The 20,700-nt window shown below is 42.3% G+C and overlaps 1 protein-coding gene across 9 annotated transcripts in view; it reads left to right on the forward strand.

Annotated features, from left to right (window-relative positions):
- The window catches only part of ENAH (ENAH actin regulator), a 1,657,477-nt gene that overhangs the window by 1,207,102 nt on the left and 429,675 nt on the right, over positions 1-20,700 (forward strand). Inside the window, exon 1 of one of the 9 annotated variants that reach the window (XM_044059833.1) lies at positions 16,438-16,541. The exons of the other annotated variants lie outside the window; for them this stretch is intronic. Coding sequence (XP_043915768.1) covers positions 16,474-16,541 — 68 coding nt within the window. The 5' untranslated portion in view covers positions 16,438-16,473. Of the gene's footprint in view, positions 1-16,437; positions 16,542-20,700 lie in introns of those variants that run through there. 9 annotated transcript variants of the gene reach the window in all.

Here is a 20,700-nt window from a genome sequence, read left to right on the forward strand (position 1 = left end):
ATGAGAGGCTACCTGAGGGACCTGTTTCTTGCAGCAATAATTGACTTGGATTTATACAACTACCTGGATATTACATCTCCCAAAGTGCCCGTCATGTTTGGTATTCCTAAAATACATAAAAATCTCAGCAATCCACCCATGCGGGCCTTAGTTGATGGCAGACTTTCCATGACATACCCGTCAGCCAAGTTAATTGATGAGATTTTATCTAAATACATTAAGAAAATTCCGGCAATCTGTAAGGATTCATGGTCCTTCCTGAACAACATTAATAACCTCCACTTTGATGATTCCAATAACTTCTTAACAATTGATGTTGTGGACTTATATACTTCCATTCCTCATCAAGAGGCTACAGAATGGTTGGAGTTACAATTACTCGACTTGAAGGCCACCCCCAATGAAATCAGACTTGTCACTGAACTGTTGGACCTAGTACTTAGTTCCAACTTCTTCATCTTCAATAATCAATTTTATCTCCAAAAACAAGGAGTGGCCATGGGATCCCCTTGCGGAGCAAGTGTTGCCAACTTTTTTATGTCCTACTGGGAAAGTAAATTCCTTCTTTCCCATCCTACATTTAAGAAACAACTAGGACTGTATACCCGCTACTTGGATGATATTTTCATCCTTTTTAAAGGTGATTCCCATGAAGCAATCTCACTCATTGAGTATGTGAATCAAACTACTCCATTCTTGAAATTCACTTATCATTTTTCCTGTGAGACCATCGATTACCTAGATGTCTTAATCAAAAAAGATCCAAATGGAAAAAGATACTTGTCTTCTGTTTATCGTAAGCCGACTTACTGCAGTTCAATTCTCCATTTTACTAGCCTGCACCCTTTCAAGCAAAAACGTGGAATAGTTAAAGGCCAACTGGTGCGGGCTGTACGGATGTGTAATACATCTGAATCATTCCAAAAAGAAGTTCAATTTTTGAAGAATCAATTTCTGAGCAGAGGATATCCTGAGACTCTTATTGATGACATTATTCTTGAAATTGAGTTTAAAAGGTCAATAGGTTTTTTTAAACCCTTATTGGATGAATTCAAGACCAGTTCAGTTAACAATATTTTGACCACTCCGAGTCTAACTACCTCTTCCTCTCCTACAGATGTGGAATCGATTACCTCTAATACCACCACATTTTCGGACAAAGTTAACTACACTACCAGTTTTATAACCACTTTCAGTGACGATTCCAGAAAAGTTTCTGAAATCATTTGGAAAAACTGGTATTTTATTAGTAGTGACGTATACTTGTCTGAAAAATTGGGCGAATTTCCAAAACTAGTTTTTCGAAGAGGTAAAAACCTTAAAGAGTTGTTACAGAACAACTCATCGAACCCTAACTTCATTAGGAATAAAGGGTGCTATATTTGTGGGTCCTGTAATTACTGTAATGTTATAAAATCTGGAGGGTCATTCCAAATCAATAAGAGGAAATACTATATTAAACACAGAATTAACTGTGATACCCGGTCGGTCGTGTACTTAGCCCAATGTGAATGCTGCGCTGCTTTTTACATCGGCAAGACCGACCGCAAATTCAGACAGCGTATTTACCAGCACATATACGCTATGAGGAACCACAAACTGGAAAATGCCTTGGCTAAACATATTGATAACAACCCTAGCCACAAATTTTATTTCAAAGGCATTGACCATTTGCCCAACAACATCAGGGGTGGCCCTGCTTCTTGCCTATTAGAACTCAAAGAACTTGAATGGCAAATTTCACTTAACGCATTCAATAGCCCAGGTTTGAATGAGAACTGCAACATTTCTGCAGTTCTCAAAATGAGAAGTTATATCAGATAAAATAAATCCATTCTCTTGGGTGGTTTCGCTTTCATTATGTCTAACTGATATTTTATCTGTTTAGCCTTGTGGTGTAACATCTGCTTAATTTGTTGGTATTCACCCATTGAGTATTTATTTATATATATACTCTATATAGATGGTCTTGGTCCTAGTGGCCATGTGAATATATCTTCTATTAATGCCTCTGGTTACTTTTCGGGTTTATTATATCCTTTCCCAATTTGAGCCTGTACTACCATTACCATTTATGGTTTAGTGATGCCACCAGACTGTTTCTCTTTCTTTCCCATCCTTATTTTGTTTTCCTTTCCCCTCCCCCCCTCTCCCCTTCTCCTTCACGTTTTCTTTTTCTTCTTTTTCTTTCTTCCTTTCACATCCCACCCTTTTGCCTACCCTTTCCTCCACACCCCCCCCCTGTTTTCCTGTTTGCACCTCTCTTTTCCTGTTAAATTTCACCAATTCTTTCCCTTTCCTTTTCCTTTTTTTCCTACCAAAATGAGAAATTGTCTTGTTACATATGCTTCCCATTGTGTTTTTCCCATGAAATTTAACCACTTTTGGTTATTTTCAATGTGTATTAGATCGCATTTCATTATGCTTTTTTAATCTGAGTGCAGCAATGATACTTTTACAGGAAGTGATGTAACTTAACCACTTCCTTTAAATATTTAAAAAAAAAAGTCATTATCTGGTTTTACGTTTTTTCTGATGAAGCTGCATTGCTTTTTAGCAGCGAAAACGCTTTTTTAATAAAATAATTTTGCGTTCAAAACCGCTTGCACTTTGTGGATACGTTTAGTCAGACTGCTCTCCTTCTGAATTGTGGACTTTTTTCATTGGTTTACCGTTTGCTTTTTTACGTTAGTTCACTTTAATGTGATTTAATTATAACTTAAAACATCTTACAACAGTTTCCTATCCACACCCCCAAAAGAAATAACAGCATAGAATACAGTGTATACTATTGTCTGTTTTCTTTTTTTAATCCCTCTCCAGAACTTTGCTCAGTGGCTCCTATACTTGGCTCATTCATTCTGCCAGTGGGCTAGAATCACATATCCTGACCTGGGCAACAGTGACTTGCCTCACTCATTCCTGTTCAGGGACCTGATTGGCCCATTCATTCAGCTGGAGGTGAACGTTCGGAATATGAGAGCAGGGCAGTGTACTAATCCCGGAAAGGTCCCTGCCACAGAAGGCCAGCTGATATGCAGTAATTGCCTGACGGGGAATAATATAGATGCCGACACCCGCATCATCACTAATTCAGTGGGGTATGTGTTGCTTAACAGCATAAATTTGACCTGGCCTATTCCACAGGTGATCTTTTGCTTTCCAGCAGGTGTCGCCAATGAGTTTGGCCATACCATCTCTCTCCCATCCAGAACAGGTGAGTCGTCATCATACATTTGTGTCCATTCTCTCTGCCCAGCCCCACCAGTGTCATGAATCACCATATTTACACTATTTACAGAATCCACTTAAGTCTTTATGTTGTTGGAAGTGGGGTCTTCTTCACCCTGTCCTGCCTGTTCCCTCTGTTTTTTGGCAGGTGTAGGTGAAAAAATGTTGTCCTAGGTGACTTGGCTCTCCGTCTTTTTCAGGATGATCTTGAAGTGGCATATGATTGTGTTAAACAAGTCTGTCATCCTGTTGACATCAGCTGAGTTGGGGTGCACTCCAAGACTGTAGCCTGCACCTTCTCCCAATTGGATAAAAGTTCTTTAATGCAAGCTGGCATAGGTCCTTTTTCCCTGGTGTCTTCATCTTCATAAGAAATTTCCCTTTTTTTTTTTCATTAAACTGCTCATTATAAAGTGCTGTAAATTCCTCCATTGTGAGCTCGTTGTCATGGTCTTGTAGCAGTTCCTCCTCATTTGCCTCATCCATCTCCTCCCTATGTCCAGGTGCTCTGCTGTGGAAGTGATGTCTTGCAGCAGTTCAGCTGCTTCAGGACCTTCAGCTGCTTCATCCACAGTTTTGGCCTGGGAAAAGGAAGGAGCCATTTTCCTCCAGGCTGAACGAAGGTCTTTCTGTGACACTCCATTTCAGGCAATTTTAATGAATGATATGGTGTGTAGAATGTTGAACTCAGTCTTCCAGAATTCCTTCAGTGGTTTATCTGAAGAACTGGTCACATCAGAGAGCCTTGAGAAGAGTGTTTTTGTGTAGAGCTTCTTGTTGATCCATAGTTTGAATGAGACAAGTTGTGTTGGGAGGCAGGAACTGAACCTTGATGAAAATCATTTTCTGAAGAATTTCCTGTAACTCTTGTGGGTGGGCAGAGGCATTGTCCAGAAGCAGAACAGCTTTGTTATTAAATTCTCAGTCAGGTGTTTGACAGTTGGAGCAAACTCCTTGAAAATCCAGTCCTTGAAAATTGACTGGTCTACCCAAACTTTGGTGTTTGATTTCCAGATTACAGTTTGATTTTGTGGTCTTTTTCCAAAGCATCATGTGTTTTCTGAGTGGTACAACAACAGAGGCTTCAGCTTGAAGTCTTCATTGGCATTTGCTGCCAGGAGGAGTGTGACCGTATCTTTCATGGGTTTGTGACCTGGAATCCTAGATTCTTCTTGAGTTTATGTAAGTCTTGCTTGGCAAGCTCTTCCAGAAAAGCCCCATTTCATCACAGTTAAAAATCTGTTCTAGTAGAGAGCCTTCTCCCTCTATCAGTTCTTCAGATTCCTTGACAAATTTCTGTGCACCTTCTTTGTCAGCACTAGCTGTCTGTCCTTATCTCAGAATGCTGTGGATGCCACTTCTGTTTTTTAAATCTGTGAAATCATCCCTTACTTGCTTTAAATTCCTTTGTTTGCTGTGAGTTGCTTGAATTTTTTAATTTTTTTGTAGTTCTTCAAAGATGAGCTCAGCTTTCTGATAGACCATGGTCTGGGTTATTGGATCTCCCTTCATCTGCCTGTCCTGGATCCAAACAAGAAGCATCTTTTCCATATCATAGTGAATTGTTTTTCTGTGTTTGTTCAAAACCTTTGTTGCTCCTTTTGATACCTTAGCACCCATGATAATACCGTCTCTATTTTTCCAAATTGCTGAGATGGTAGACCTAGGCACGCCATACTGTTCTGCTATTCAAACTATTTTACCTCCTGTCTGAATTTTACCAATGATTTCTTTCTTTTCACTGCTCAGCCACTTATTTTTCCTGCAAATATCACTCTTTGGCCCCATTTCTTCACAACACAAAAGAAACAACTACACTACATAACACAATAACAAGAAACAATGACAACATTTCAGCCCCCTTTCTGGGTTGAATTGCGAGATGGTGGTCGAATTGTGGGATGCCTAGGTGGCCGAAAGCACGGTCATGTTGCAAAATGGTCGAGTTACAAGGTGGTCAAATTGCAAGGTGCTACCTCCCTTAGAGAAGTTTTTCAAAAATGTTCTGCAGATTGCTGCAAAAAAGTTGTCTGCACACACAAGCAAACACACAACAGATCTCCTTTTTTGCTCATTTTTTTAATTCACAAACCGCATTTTTGGGTATGGGTTGAAGAGTCTTGGAAATCTGTTTAGGCAGTTTTCATAGGTCTTGTTAACGTAACATAGCATTTAAAATCTCCCAAATATTTTTTCTTCCATTCTTTGTTCAACTCACCACTGCTGGGGTTGGGAGGCATAGCATGCTTCCTTCCTTCCTTGTCTGCAGTTAGGATCCTCCCATCAGAGTCCACATACTGAGGGTTACCTGTGCTGCTGGAAAGGCATGCCTATCGTGGAGGATAGGAAGAGTGCTAGATGTCCTTCTATTCATATGCTGCTGTATCCATAACATGCGGGAGTCTGCCTCTGGTTAACTCGTATGTCCGGTCATTTTACAAAAGATAGTTGCTATTGCAAAGGTACTTGTGATGTCCCGTGTCTCAGTGAATGTCGGCGTAAACAGACGTCTGGTATAAAACGGATGTCAGCATGCACCTATCTCAGAACTTTTCTGCTGTCTGTGTGACTGCCTGCTCTGGTCATTGCTCCCTTGCAGAAGTGACTTCGTGCTGTCCATTCTCAGATAAGTAAACTAGTTACTGATCTATCCACTGAAGAAGAGATTCTTCAGGGGATGAATTCCTTACTTATCCTTCACAAATTGCCTCCCCTCTGGGGTATGCTTCTCCAGTGGAGGCGTCAAATGGTACAGATTCCCCAGGGGAAGACATTACCCTTGGGGAAACTATTGTGCAGATGAAGGACTTTTTTTTTAAGTGTGACTGCACCCAGGTTATTGAGACTCAGAAGAGGTATTGTGACCTCTTACAAATGGAGTCCCCTAACTCATCTGCAGTCCCTCCTGTGCATCCTTCCTTTTTGGATGCCTTCCTGTCTGCCTCAAACAAAAACAGATTTGCAATCGTTGTCCCTTCTGTCTCCTGCACCTAAGTCCTCAGACAGGTTTTACAAAGTCCCTGAAGATGGAAAATTTCTCTTCAAGGCCCCTTCTGCAGACCCTGCAACCATTTCAGTGGCTGCAGATAAAACCTCTAAATTTCTCCCCTTCAACTCCCTCCTTCCCTCTGACAAGGAGACCAGATTAATGGAACACCTAGCCAAAAAGTTTACATGTCTGCAACTTTAGCAGTGAGAGCTATTAACTACCAGATGCACATGGCCAAATACTCTGTGGCACTTCTGTCTGATGCTATTAAGCAATTGGGTGATCTGCCTGATTCCCCTGCCGAGGCAAAAATTTCTAATCTCTTAAATTCCTGCACTCCGGTAACTAAACACTCCATTAAGTACAGTTATGATGCAGTGGAGGCTTCATCTAGAGCTGCAGCCTCAGGTTCTGTCATAAGGAGATATTCCTGGCTCAGACTGTTGCCTCTTCTGATTACATTAAATCTAAACTCATGGATGCTCCCTTGGACAACAAAGCTTTGTGGCTGCTGAACTTAAGCCCCTTCAGGCGAAGGGCAAGGAGCTCCAGGAGCTTGGAAACATTTTTGTTTCCCTGGTTCTCCACTTTCAGAGGAACTATCCAGCTAAAACAGAAGACCTAGACAAATACCATCCAAAGGGAAAAAGGATACCAGGAAAGAGACCCCCCCCCCCCAGGTCTACTCCCTCTATCCCAGCTCAAAAACAGCCTTTTCAGACCAAGCCTGGTAGTCTGTGACTACCAACCCTTAAATCCAGACACCTCTGTCTCAATGCATCTCTCCCTGTCTTACCATGCTTGGAAACAGGTTACCCAGAACTCTTGGGTCCTCTCTATTAAACTGGGATATTTCATGGTGTGGGAAACCAGACCCACTTTCAAAGGCATTCCTCAATCCCTTTGGGACCAAAAGGCTTACTTTCCCCCCAGTTCTGCCGGACCTAAAAGGAAAAGGATTCTGTTCTAGGATGTTCCTGGTCCCCAGGAAAGAAGGTCCATGGAGACCAATCTTGGATATGTCCCATCTCATCACCTTAATCCAGGTCCCCCCTTTTCAGATGCTCACACTTCCTACTCTGCTTCCCCTAATCCTTCCTCAGGCCTTCATGGTTTCCTTGGATATAAATGATGCCTACTTGCACATCCCAGTCCACCCACTTTTTATGAAATTCCTCCATTTTTCAGTGGGTTCTGCACACTTTCTGTTCCGTGCTTTGCCATTTGATCTCTCTACGGCTCCGAGTGTTCACAAAGTGCCCAACCCCAGTCATTGACTTTGCCAGAACACAGAGGATACAACTCTTCCACTATTTGGATGACATCCTGATCCAGGCACCTTCCACTCAGTTGGTCTTACAACACCTAGACTTCACCATCTCCCTCTTGAGAGGTCTGGGGTTCACCATAAACCTTCAAAAATCCTCCCTGATACCCTCACAGGACCATGTGTTCTTAGAATGCAGGATCTTAACAGGGAAAATAATGGCCTGTCTTTCTCCAGACAAGATTATGTACCTCACTTCTTATTTCAAGGGGGTACTCCCTCTCCAAGACCTATCGGCCAGAGTTGCTCATGCTCCTGGGGTTCATGGCCTCCACCATCTCCATGGTTTCCTTGCAAGGCTACAGATGAGGAAATTCCAATGGTACTCAAGGACAATCTGGAAGCAAAACCTACACACCCTGGAGTTCATGGTTGCCCTTCTACCATGCCTTTCCAGATAACTAAATTGGTTGATAGGTCAGATATCAGCCAACTCAGGCCTGCCTCTGTAACCCATGCCTCCACGTCAGGACCTGTACACAGATGCTTCAGACACAGGTTGGGGAGCAATTTTAGGAGTATGGAGAGTGAGAAACACTTGAACCCTGAACCAGCAGAGGAAGCACATCAATATCAAGGAGATGAGAGCCTTGATATTGGCTCTCCAAATCTTCAAGGATCGAATCCTACCAGGAGTGCTGAGATGGTACAAAGACAGTACCACAGTCCTGTGGTACATCAGCAAACAGGGGGGGAAGGTCTACCTTCTGTGAAGATTGGCTCTGCGGGAGTGGGAAATAGCCCTAGAGAAAGAAACAAACCTAGTCGTCTACATACCTTCTGCATAAAATGTGATGGCAGATTCTCTAAGCAGGTCCATGACTCAGTCCCACAAATAGATGCTAAACAGGGATGTGTTCCTGGACCTAGTCCATCCATCGGACTATTCCGCAGGTGGATCTTTTTGCCTCCCTCATGAACAGATAACTCCCAACCTTCTGCTCCAGGATACCTTCTCCCGAAGCATAGCGGGTGGATGCTTTTTCATTCCCTTGGAAGGGGATGTTTGCTTATGCATTCCCCCCTTCCCACTCATACAAAAAGTTCTGCTGAAGATTCAGAGAGAAGAGCCACAAACCTTGTTGGTGACCCCCCTATTGGCCAAGGCAGCACTGGTTCATCCTATTACTTCATTTAGCCAAGGGCAATCGCTACAAGTTACCCCACCGGATGGACCTGCTCGCACAGGAGAAGGTAACTCAAGTACTCCCCCAACTGTCCATCCTGAACCTACCATTGTGGTTGATATGGTGTTAATTCCCTTCAGACACCTTTACACAGAGGATGTGCTTTAGGTTCTGCAGGAGGCCAGAAAACCAACTACCAGAAAATCGTATCTATCCAAGTGGAAGAGGTTTTCTGTTTGGTGTCTAAAATAAAACATCCAACCACTGACAAAACCTCCACTGGTTTTGTCTTACCTGTGTCAACTGATGAACTCTGGCTTGTCTTATTCTTCCATTAAGACAAACTGATCTGCCATCTCAGCATGGCTTCTTCTCTTCACCCCCTCTACTTTCTAGACTAGAAGTGAAGCTTTTTCTGAGGGGGTTACTACAGCTTAGACCTTAAAGGAAGCCCATCCCCCCTTGGAATCTAAATTTTGTTATAGAAAAGTTAACCTTACCACCTTTTGAGCCAGCCAAGGACTGTTCTCTCTAACACTGTACTTGGAAAACTATCCTTTTGGTGGCCATTACTTCAGCCAGAAGGGTTTCAGAACTGCAAGCTCTTATGGCCTCTCACCCTTTTACAGTTTTCCAGAAGGACAGGGCTTGCCTACGTACTAACCCATCCTTCACACCCAAAGTTGTTAATGTTCTTTCCTTGAATCAGGCCATCAACCTTCCTACCTTCTTCCCTTCACCTCAAACCACTGCTGAAAGGGTCCTCCACTCCTTGGATGTACATAGACAACTCAGAAATCATTTGGCCAAGACCAAATCTGTCTGTAAATTGGACAAACTGTTTCCTGCCACCAAAGAGACCTGGGACATCTGTTTCCAAGCAAACCATTTCCTCATGGATCTCTAAAACTTGCTACACAGCCCATGGCAAAAGGCTACCCTTCCTGGTTGAGGCACATTCTGCTAGGGCAGTGTCCTCCTCTGGTTTCTTCTTTAAGGGTTTGGATACAGCTGCCATTTTAGAAGCAGCTACATGGTCATCTATCCATACCTTCACCAAACACTAAGTTGGACATCATTTGTAGGTCCAGAGCAGGATTTGCAAGAGCCAACCTTCATGGCTTTGTGGAAAATGCCTCTGTTCCTCCACCCAATTCTTAGTCGCATGAGCTTTTGTACTCTTTTGCCCATGTTATGGATGCAGCAGCATACGAATAGAAGGACATAGTGTAGTTGTGTAAAATCTTACCGTAACTTCTCTTCTGTATGTTGCTGTATAATTTTCCACCCTGCCTTCCCCCTGACACTTGCCTGACTCCTGAGTACGTACTCCGTAGTTGCTGGTTCCGGCGGCATTCAGTTCTGAGGTAGGTGCATGCTGACGTCCATTTTATACCAGACATCTGTTTATGGCTGATGTTCACTGAGAGAGACAGGACGTCACACTTATTGCAGTAGCAACTATCTTTTGTAAAATGGCCGGACGGATGAGCCAACCAAAGCCAGACTCCCTCATGTTATGGATACAGCAATATATAAAAGAGAAGGACATCTAAAGTTATGGTAAGATTTTACACAACTATACTTTATCCTTCATTGAAATATGATGGAGACCAGAGTTCAGAAGGAGTTACCAGGCTGTTAGGGGATGGGAGAGAGCAGATCAGGCGTAGCAGCTGTGTGTGCCTAGAGTGGATTAAATGCTCAGTTCACTGTTCATTGCCTGCCAAGCATGACGTGTATGAGAGAATGCTGGGGGGATCATAGGACGTTACTAGGCTATTGGCCCTGAGGCTCTTATAAGTCTAGCCAAGAGTTTAGCCAAGTCAGCACCCAAAGCCACTGTCCAGTAGGGACACAGGTGGAATCCTAGGGGTGTATTTTCTGTTTCCCATCCAGTTATCCAGGTTGTGCTTAAAAAGGGATAATGAGGTACTTTGAAGTGGAGAGGAGTCTATTCCACAGATGGGAGAGTCCCAACAAGTCCTGTTGTCACAGACCAGGTTGAGGTCACGTGTGTGGGTTACTCGAGTGGCGTTTGACTTGTGGATATGCAGCAATCCCATGAAGACGGGGTCTGAGATTGCTTTGTATGCCAGACAGAGATCACTTCTGAGGAGTCTGTATGAAACTGAGTAGAGGGACAGGGCTTTTAGCACACCTGTGTAGGATAAATGTTTGAGACCCTGGAGTCTCCTGGGGTACATGACGAAGGAGGCGTTGTACTCAATAATTGGCCTTATAAGGGAAGGATACAGGGATGTTATGACTTCCTTGTCCCTGAATGAGACCACCTTATGAGGTGACCACTTAGACAACTTTCCATACAACGGAAGCAACATGGTGGTCAAAGGTCAGGTTGCTATCAACCTGAGTGCCGAAATCCCTCACAAATTATTGCATGCTTCCAGTGTTGTTCATGTGATATGTGGGGGCATCACTGTCCCCCAAAGGGGGTGATGCAGTTTTTGGCATTCAGCTTGAGGCCATGTTTCTGGCACCAGTCATTTGTTTGGGTGAGGCCCTCTTGGAGGACATCTACATCACTTGGGGAATTGATGACCGTGCCCAGTTTGCAATCATCTGCAAACTTGGTCAACCATAGCTCACTGGTTTTGGCTTGCATCTCAGAGAAGTATATCCTGAATAACAGAAACCCCTAGACCAATCCCTGAGGTACACCATATGTTACAGGTCTGCTTGAGGTGGCTTCTCCTATTTTGATTAGGTAGGTTCTGTCAGTGAGCCAGTTTGCCTCCCATCTGGTAACATATGGATTGATACCTAGTTTAGAGAATTTATCTATAATGCCGAGTGGGGGAATAGTGTCGAAGGCTTTGGTTGGGTCAAGGTAGGTGGTGTGCACCTTTTCCCCTCATCCATGGCTTTTGTGACAGTCTCAAAGAAGCAGACTAGATTTAACAGACATGACCTCCCCTTGACAAAGCCAAAATGTGTGGGCTGAGTGAGTGGAGGTTGCAAATGTCCCTGTTAATGAGGTCCATGGCTTTGCAGATCAGGCTAGTTAGGCTGATGGGTCTATAATTTCCTGGATTGATGGACGCTCCACTTTTATGCCTTTGTGTAAAAGGATGACAGTGGCTGTCCTTCACATGCCTGAATACCCACTTTGTCCTAACGTTTGGTTGAATAGGGTGCTTAATGATGCTGCAAGTGCATGCCTGAGTTCATGTAGGCTGCAGCCTGGGATGCTATCTGGTCCCATGGAGGCTGTATTTTTTGCCTTTGAGAGACAAGACATGTTCGCTAAAGATAAGGGGTGGGGGGCAGGTACTGGGGATGTCTTGATTTACTGAATGGGGGGACAGAGGGGTGAAGTTTTTGCTGAATCTGTCAGCCAGTAAGTTGGCTATATCTACAGCATTTGTGTATGTGGTGTCCCTTGACCACCAGTTCTGAACAGGTCTGGATGCTTCCTTTGAGATTTCGGACATGTGAAGAAGGCCTTACGACTGTCTCTAGTAGATGTGGCCAATTTGGACTAGAAGTTGGCTTTAGAGGATTTCACTAGTGCTCTTATTTGCTTGTTCCGGCTAAGGAGAGATTGCTTCCAATCGGGCCACCTGCTCCTTCTTGGTCCTGGACAGCAATTTTTTCCTTTTGGTATATAGTTTATTTATTGCAGATGTCCACCAGACAGGTTTACTCTTCCTTGCGGAGGATGATTTTGTCCTGTCTGGTATTCCTGATTCCATGCATCTATATAAATACTCCTGTAGTACTTTGGTGTATATTTAGACATTGGTGCCAGTTCCTACAGAGGGGGAAGGGGCTGTGAAACTGTTTATACCATCCCTCAGGAGGTTGTAATCAGCTTTGGAGAAGTTTTCTTTGTTTGACCCTAGCTAGAAGGGAGATCAGGGGAGATGGTGACTTCGAAAGTGCCAGCTTTCTGGTTGGATCTTACCAGGGAGGATGATACTGTAGGGGTGCTGCAGTGGTTACTCATGTTGGTGAATACCAAGTCCAAAATATTATCACCTCTTGTGAGAGGGTATCGACTAGCTGTTCCAAGGCATTTGCATTGATAAAATCAAGGAATCTCTGGACATTTGTGTTCTGGCGTGAGTAGTTTTTCCAGTCTATGGTTGGGTAGTTGAAGTCACCCAGGATTAGGGTGACTGGTTTAATCTTGATAGATTCGAAGAGGTCCAGATAGGTGGAGTGGGCATCTTGAGTCAAATGTATGGGCCTGTAGCTAGCCATGGTTTGAATAGGGGTCTTGTCAGCGGTTAACTGCACCTGGAGTGTCTCCTGTGCGTCATACTGTTTGACTAGCCTGGAGGTGTGTGTGTCTCTAATATATATTGAAACTCCACCTCCTTTGGCTTTGCTGCCCACAATTTGGTGTCTGAATGTATGATATGAGTAACCAGGTAAAGCTGGGGTGCTATCCGCATCTTTGAACCAGGTTTCTGTGACTGCACAAATGTTAGCATCTTCCAGGTTTAAAAATGCTTGCAATGAGTCTAGTTTCATGTTTAGAGTTCTAGCAAAGAAGGACTAGGAAATGGTCCAGTCCCCTTCAAGATGACAGCACCACTCACAGTAGTTTGATCCTGTCTTTCATGGACTAGAAAAGAGCTAACCTGTCATGCAATTCCCTGAACCTGCTTAAGATAATTAGTATATAAAAAGAATTGTCAGTACCACAAGATGAAAAAATATATATCCAGTCCTATACTGGTGGCTGTCATACCTCTGTGCTCTGCCCTAATCAGATCTGTCATAGAGCATAATGCCCCCTTTTGGTATGTACCTGACCAGATACATGCAGCAATTGGAACGTCCGCAAATGTTTGTTGCAAAAAGAATACAGGGAATAAACAGTGTCCTATTCTGATCACCTCAAAGCCCTGTCTCTTTACTTGGGATCTACAGACTTCTAAGGATTGATCTTTACTTGGCATACAAGTATCCCAAGACCCTGTTATAATCAACATTTTGCACATCCACAAAACAAACAGAATCAAAACTACTAGTTTGAAAGGCCAAACTTTTGCTTGCAGCATAAGTAGAAATTGTTGAAGAGAAAAAGAGATGTTTGTCAGAGAATTCCCATTCTATGGAACATGCTCCACAACCATTTGAAGCAGAGTTAATCCCGATCGCTATTTAAGTGCAACTTTGACCAATGAATGGGCAATCGGAAATTCACCACTAGTCTGGCACCTGTGTGTCTGATGGACAGAGGCCATCAGTAAGTCACCCCCCCCATATAAATCAAATTTGTTGGTCATGTTTCGATTGCATGGCTAGGCTTATAAAGGCCCTAGTGGTCATTACGCTAGTACAAATCTATGAACCTGTGACATTATTCACAGTGAAAGTATTATGCATAATTTAGCATGCCCCTTTTAAAACTGGCACAAGTCTGACTTTGGCATTGGTTTTCTTTCCCAGGAGAACTTCTACAAATCAACAAATTTCAGTTTTTTCATAACCTGTTAGAGCTATTCTCTGGAGCCATAATAGTAAAAATTGTTTATATCATCTGTCATTCATTTTAACTTATGACTAGGTTATATTTCTTCTGGAGTTTTGGAGGGTTAGGATTGCTGAATAACCTCTTCTTTCTGGGAGATGCTATAGTTATGACATAAGTTTTCAGTTCCAATGTTCTTCGGGTAGTTGACAGTTTTCCAAGCTGTTCAGCTCAGTTTTGCATGGCAGTTACAGACTGAAAACATTTCAGATATGCACATGCTTGCTTCCAGTACTTAAGAAGAGCTGCACTTCATTTTATTCATTTGGGTAAGATTCCCCAGGTGTACGTGTCAGATGTGCAGTGGGCTTGCACTATACCTAAGTATGTTGGTGAATGTGACAACTGAGGAATAAAGATAGTTATATTATTTCCTACTGCTGTTCTGAGAGTGCTGACTAGGTGGTCTGCACTTCGTCCACTATTCATCGATTGGTGCATGTATTTTCAATGGTTTCTTAACAATGTATGAAGATGTAATTTTAGCTGCAAAGTGAATATTGTTGCCCGAATTCAGTAATTATGTTGTCCTAATGTTAGCTTGAAATTGTACTGTTGTGTCTCTATGAATATTTTTCAGTAATACACAAGTACAAAGCATCACTCCTTTTTTTACTTGTTATATAGCAGTGGCAGTGTGATCATTCAGGTGCACATCATTGTGCAGGTGGAAGTTGCACTTGTACGTTGTAGAAAAGGTGCATTTTGACAACCTCAAGCATTTTGAGCAAGCAGCAGTGAGACTGTATAACTTTCATTTATAACAAAAACAAAGTGCATGTACCGAGACCTGTTAAAGCACGTTCGACATGGGTAGTATCCGCTTCTGCAGTCTTTCATTCCAGAGTTTATATTGATGATATTTCTGCAGTGTTTACCTGGGCATCCCCTCATAACCTTTGTTACTCATTACAAGTTGGATCTGATCTCTAGGGGATGTGTGTCATTTGGCTCGATGGTGCTCAGGAATATTCTTCTGTGAGACCTCCCAGGATTTAGGTAGCTGGAGAGACTGTCCCATAGTCAAGTAAAGACGTTATGTCTTGCCATTATGTTCCATCTGTGCTGTTGATCTTCACTTGTCCTTGACTTCCCCATCCTCCTTCTCCCTGCCCTTTGGCTTCTTGGTGGGACAGATCTTTCTTAAAAGATTCTTTCCCTTTTAGGAATACAGATATGGTCTCTGATCTTTTACTTCCTGTCTGTAACTATTTTATACAAACTGAATCTGAAGTAATCCTGTGAGGAGCATTATGGGTAAAGCTTAGCTTGTGAGTTTAGGAGGGTTCAAGCCTGAATAATGGCTGAATTTGTTCCAATATACAGAACTGAACTCGCAGTCAAGGTTAAGTGAAGATCGACAACATAGATGGAGCGTTATGGTAAGACGCAACTTCTTTTTTTGAGTACTTGGGGCTAGAGTGCCTGTAGTGAACCCAGAAAAATAATGTACAGAAGTTTCAGAAGTACTTGGTTCATCAGTTCATTTTTTAGCAGAGCTGCCTTCTGTGTGGAATCTGCATGTCTTACCTGTGCCCATGTAGGCATTTGCTAGGGTCTCCTGTTTCATTCCACTTCCAACTACATCCCAGTTGGTGAGTTGGTAATCATTTAAATTGAGCATAATTGTGTGTGTGTGTGCCTGCGCGCGCACATGGCACGCGTTTTGCAATCAGCTTGCTTCCCATCGATGACTGGTTCTGTGCCTTATTCTTGTTAGACAAGCCCAGCTCCCACATGACTCTGAATTAGGATAAGGCAAGTACTGGAAAATCAAATGCAAGAATGTCCTTCCCTGTAAGGAAGCACTGAAGGAGCAGCAGTAAGTAGTGTACAGTTCACTTTTCAGATCTAGACTACTACTGGAAACTTATTGAGCCTTGCAATATTAGTTTTTGTGCTTTCTTTTTGTGGTAACTGCACTGCAGCCTGTGCATTTGTAAGTTTGTCTATCTTGGGAGCAGTCAGAAACATGAAAAGAAAAAAGCTACCTTTTCTAAACATTCAAGAACTAGAATTGATAGGTGGCTAAATGAGGAATGACCACACACGTTCTGGCAAAGTCTGTTAATAGTTGTAACCCTGCTGCATTTGTATATGATCTGTCTTGAGGTAAATGTTTAGTCATCAGGAATCCCCCCCCCCCCCCTGAGAGTTATTACATCACCACCGAAGAACCCTGAGGTAGTTTCTAAAATTAGGTCTTAATGCTATCTCTCCAACATGTAAGTGGTATAAAAAGAAGGGGGAACTGAAGGCAGAAGAAGCTTATGTACTAGGAGCTGTGGCAGCTATGAAAGTGTTTGTGTCACCTTTCACTCTCCAAGGGAAAAATGGACCAAATGTTGATCGTCTCCTGCTGTAAGTACATTACACAGAACTTTTTTTTTTAAATCATTAAAGGCATTCTTTCATTCTGTTTTTGTGAGATAGACCATGTCACACTGAAGTACAAATAGCAGCAGTACTTTTGAATACATATGAATATATAGACTGTAATGCTAACGTCTTTTTATGCTTTTAAATACTGTTTTTCTGTTTGCACGTTTTCTAACATACCAATTACTGTGCTGTTTGTTGTGTGAGATCACAAGCTATAGACCTCACAGAGTGTTGGAGCTTGTATCATGATAATTTTTGCCATTAACATAAGGTCTTCAGCTAGTGTGATTGCTTCCCCTTCCTGAAACAGTCTTTCTTTGTCTTAAAATTCTCATTCTGTTTGTAATTTACATTATTCTGAATGGTATTTGTTTACTTTTGCTGGTTATTTATTGTACATGTTCCTCTCTCCAGTAATTTATGCTGTGTGGGTTTCAGCTGCTCGGAAGAGAGTTAAACAAAATAAACAGAGTTATTTTCCTTGTGGTGTGTTGCATGCTTCTTACCTGAACACTACAATTTAAGGCAGTTTAGTGCTCTGAGATTATAGCCAGCTTTAACCGTATTGTCTTCAATATCTCTTTGCTTCCATTGCATATCTGAATGATTCGTTTGGTGAGACCAGTTCCCAGGTCACCTCCTAGACAGAGATACTTCTCTTTTATATGCATTTTGTTTGGTTAAACTGAATTTAAAGAAATATAAACCAGTTGTGCTTTGCTTCTTCATACTTTGCACTCATTGCAAAAATTCCTAAACAGATTAACATTTCTTATGGACAGGAATAACACAGATGTGACAGGGCTGTTTGTAGAGGCTCAAAGCTTTGCAAACTGGTATAATAACTGGTTTGTGCTCAGTATCGATCACCTCATGTTTCCAGTAATGCATACTGATAGCTTTGTCATTAGTGCATGCTGCTGTGTACTGGGACCACTGTCTCCCTTACCAAAGCTAGAACTCTATCATTAACAAGGAATGATTTAATGTTGTCTCTGTGCTTCAGCACGTATCAGTTTTGTTTATGCCTAGCATTAAAGTAGCAGTGTTCTAGTATCTTTTGCCAAAAATTTTTCTGATATTATCCGTGATATGCTGATCAGCAAATTGTGTATCTACCAAGTCAACCCCTTAAAATTAGTGCAACTTACATGAAGGAAACAGTCTGATCTATGAATTCAGGTGTTCTCATTGTAGAGTGCCGAGTGTTGGTTCCGTGTAGGATTTAGAAGTGTGGCTGTTGGACTCCAGAACTTGGAGCAGTGCTAGGTTTGGGCATGCAGGAAGGCAGAGAGGGTTGGGGCCCAGGATGGATTTTATCCACACAGGTCACTTGTCGTTTCCCATATAGTGTCTGTTGTGACTTCACACAAGGGGAAACACCCTAAGAAAAAGCCCTGGCATGGCAGATCAGCTATGTGAAGATGCTGACTGCCAGTTCTGCTCCATGTCCTCTTTTCCCTTAGCAGACTGCTCACAGCAAAGGTGGTCCCTGTCCCAGGAGGTAGTACCAGGACTGAGAGAGGAGCATAGAACCAGCACTCAACATCTGATGGTCATCCGGAAGCACAACAAACAAGGATCCAACCCCCCCCCCCCCCCACTTAAATGGCTGCATTTCTGTAACAAACTTTCATGTGGCTAATAGGAGGAGTGAAAGTGCTTGTCAGTGACTTTCCCCAATGGATGTTGTGCTCCACTGAGGGAAGTTGCCTTCAGAGGTGGTTGATGGGTGTCTGGGGCAGGGAAAGGGTAGTGGGTAGGGCGAAAAAAAGAACCCACTTCATTTGATGATAGTAAATATGGCCAAGTCCCTGTGTCACCCTTAGGATCCAAAGCCTGCCTCAGCAATTCTGGGTTAGGTCTGAGGGGAGGAGACTTAGCTGATAGATCTGGTGTGGGACACTGTCTGCCAGGCTGGAAACAATGTTGTGCTGGGGGAGGGGGTCCGCAAAAAAATTAAAACAAGTGCATTTGAAGCTTAAGGTGTTTTGTTTACATATGTATGCCATAATCCTGCTGTGGTGGCATAGATTGTTCAGGTAAACAGCCCACGTGACCCAAGTCTAATTAAACGCTTGAGTACTTGATAGAGTTGGCAGGGGAAAATGGGTGCAACTGTCCTGAGGAGGAGGGTGGAACAAAGCAGGACACACACAGCCACTACCCTTCAGAGGAGGAGCAACATTGCAGTGCGTGTTCCGAGAGGCTTTCTGTTCACCAAGGCAATGTGTAGTGGTAGCCTTTGAGGAAATGTATGAGAGCATGCACTTGCAGGTGGTGCGTGTTGTATATTCTGTTGATTGTATTTGTTATTGACAAAACTTTGTCTTGTTATTAGAATGGCTGGTTGTCAATTACAGGAGAGCTTGAACATTGAATCATTGACTCTGGTTTGTGAGGTGTGCTTGCATGTAGGTTAGTGCTTTTTTTTTCTCTGAAGGTTTCAGGTGTACTAAAAGTTTTGGCATTGGTTTGGGAATGTGCATATGTTTGCAGGGTAAGAAATAAAATAAGGGCTAGATAAGGATACAAGTTTTTAGTGGTGTGGGTGTGTGCGTGAGCAAGTGTTTGCGGTTAGGGTAGGGGTTAGTTAAGGTGGTAGTTCTGTCATTGTCTGTGTGATACTCTGTGTGTGTGTGTTTCCCTGAATATCTTGTGTAGTAATACTGCTATGGAAAGGGTGTTTAGTAATGTAATATGTATGGTTGGGGATAGGAGCAGCAGCAGGGTTAGGGTTAGCACTCAAGTAAGGTGAGATTTTGGTTGTTGTGCATTTGGGATTTTGATAGCAGCATGTTTATTTAGGATTAGCACACAGGTAAGGGGCCCTTAAACCTTTTCCCAATTTTTCAGACATTGTCTGAAGGTATTAGTATTTTGTTTTATTTTGTAGTTGAACTGTTGCAATTTTTTTTTGCAATCTGTTTTTTTTATTATTGCAGTAAGTTTCAGTATCCAGAAATTGCATGGATTGGTTTTCCTGCATATCTGTGAATGATAATGGACATGTGTGTGTGCGAATATCAATGTCGGGGGTTTGAACTATAAAAAGTTCAAAAGCTTAAGACTTGGACCAAAATAGTTTGAATGAAAAAGATTCCAAAGCAGAACACCTTGAATCACAAACCTTCAAATAAAAACAAAAATTGTTTGGCACCTACTACTTAAAAATACCAACTCCGGTATCATACTACATGGGGAAAAGGCAAATTCCCCAATCACACCGCACTGCAATCTCATGCGTCAAAACACGGGCACTGTTCGAAAAGTTCATTTTCAAACTCTTCATTCAATATTTCAAGCAGCTGCTTGAAAGTAACCCATATATATATATATATATATATATATATATATATATATATATATATATATATATATACTGCACACTTGTGTGTGTTTGTGAGATGCACGTGTATACACACACACACACTGCTCTACTTCTAATGAACGAAAACCCATATAGCTGAATCAAAAATTACTGAGGTGAGTTTACCAAAAGTGCATACAAATGAAAATTTAAGAGTGAAACTCAAATAAGCAAAAACTGCAGCCGAACACCTAATACCATTTTAAATACCTCACCAACATCAAACCTACTGCCTAAGACTCCGGGACCGTAATATATTATATCTTACATTTTTGCAGGGGGCTCTGCCCCCCTGCACCCCCCCCCCCACACCTCCTGCAACTTAAATATACCAACTTTGACTTTGCACTACATTCAAGAAAAGGGTAAACACCCACAGCAAGCCCACATCTGCGCGAGAACCGTTCTGTACGTACAGCATCACCTTTTCTTCTACTGCTGAGACTTATGAAGAGTAAGTAATGTATTTTCGCTTATTTCAGTTTCGCTCTTTTAAATTTTTGTTTGTATGCACTTTTGGTAAACTCGTCTCGGTAGTTTTTGATTCGGCTATATGGGTTTTCACTCAGAAGTAGACCTGTGTGTGTGTATATATATATATATATATATATATATATTACACACACACACTAACACAGATGTACAACTCTCTCTCTCTCTCTCTCTCTATATATATATATATGTGTGTGTGTGTGTGTGTGAAAGGAAAACTTTTAAACATAAATTTAAGTCTGTGGACTGTGTGGTCACTATGCCTATGGTGACATC

This window comes from Protopterus annectens, chromosome 1.part2 (genome assembly GCF_019279795.1).
Source record: "Protopterus annectens isolate FY-2018-M chromosome 1.part2, PAN1.0, whole genome shotgun sequence".
NCBI lineage: Eukaryota > Metazoa > Chordata > Ceratodontiformes > Protopteridae > Protopterus > Protopterus annectens.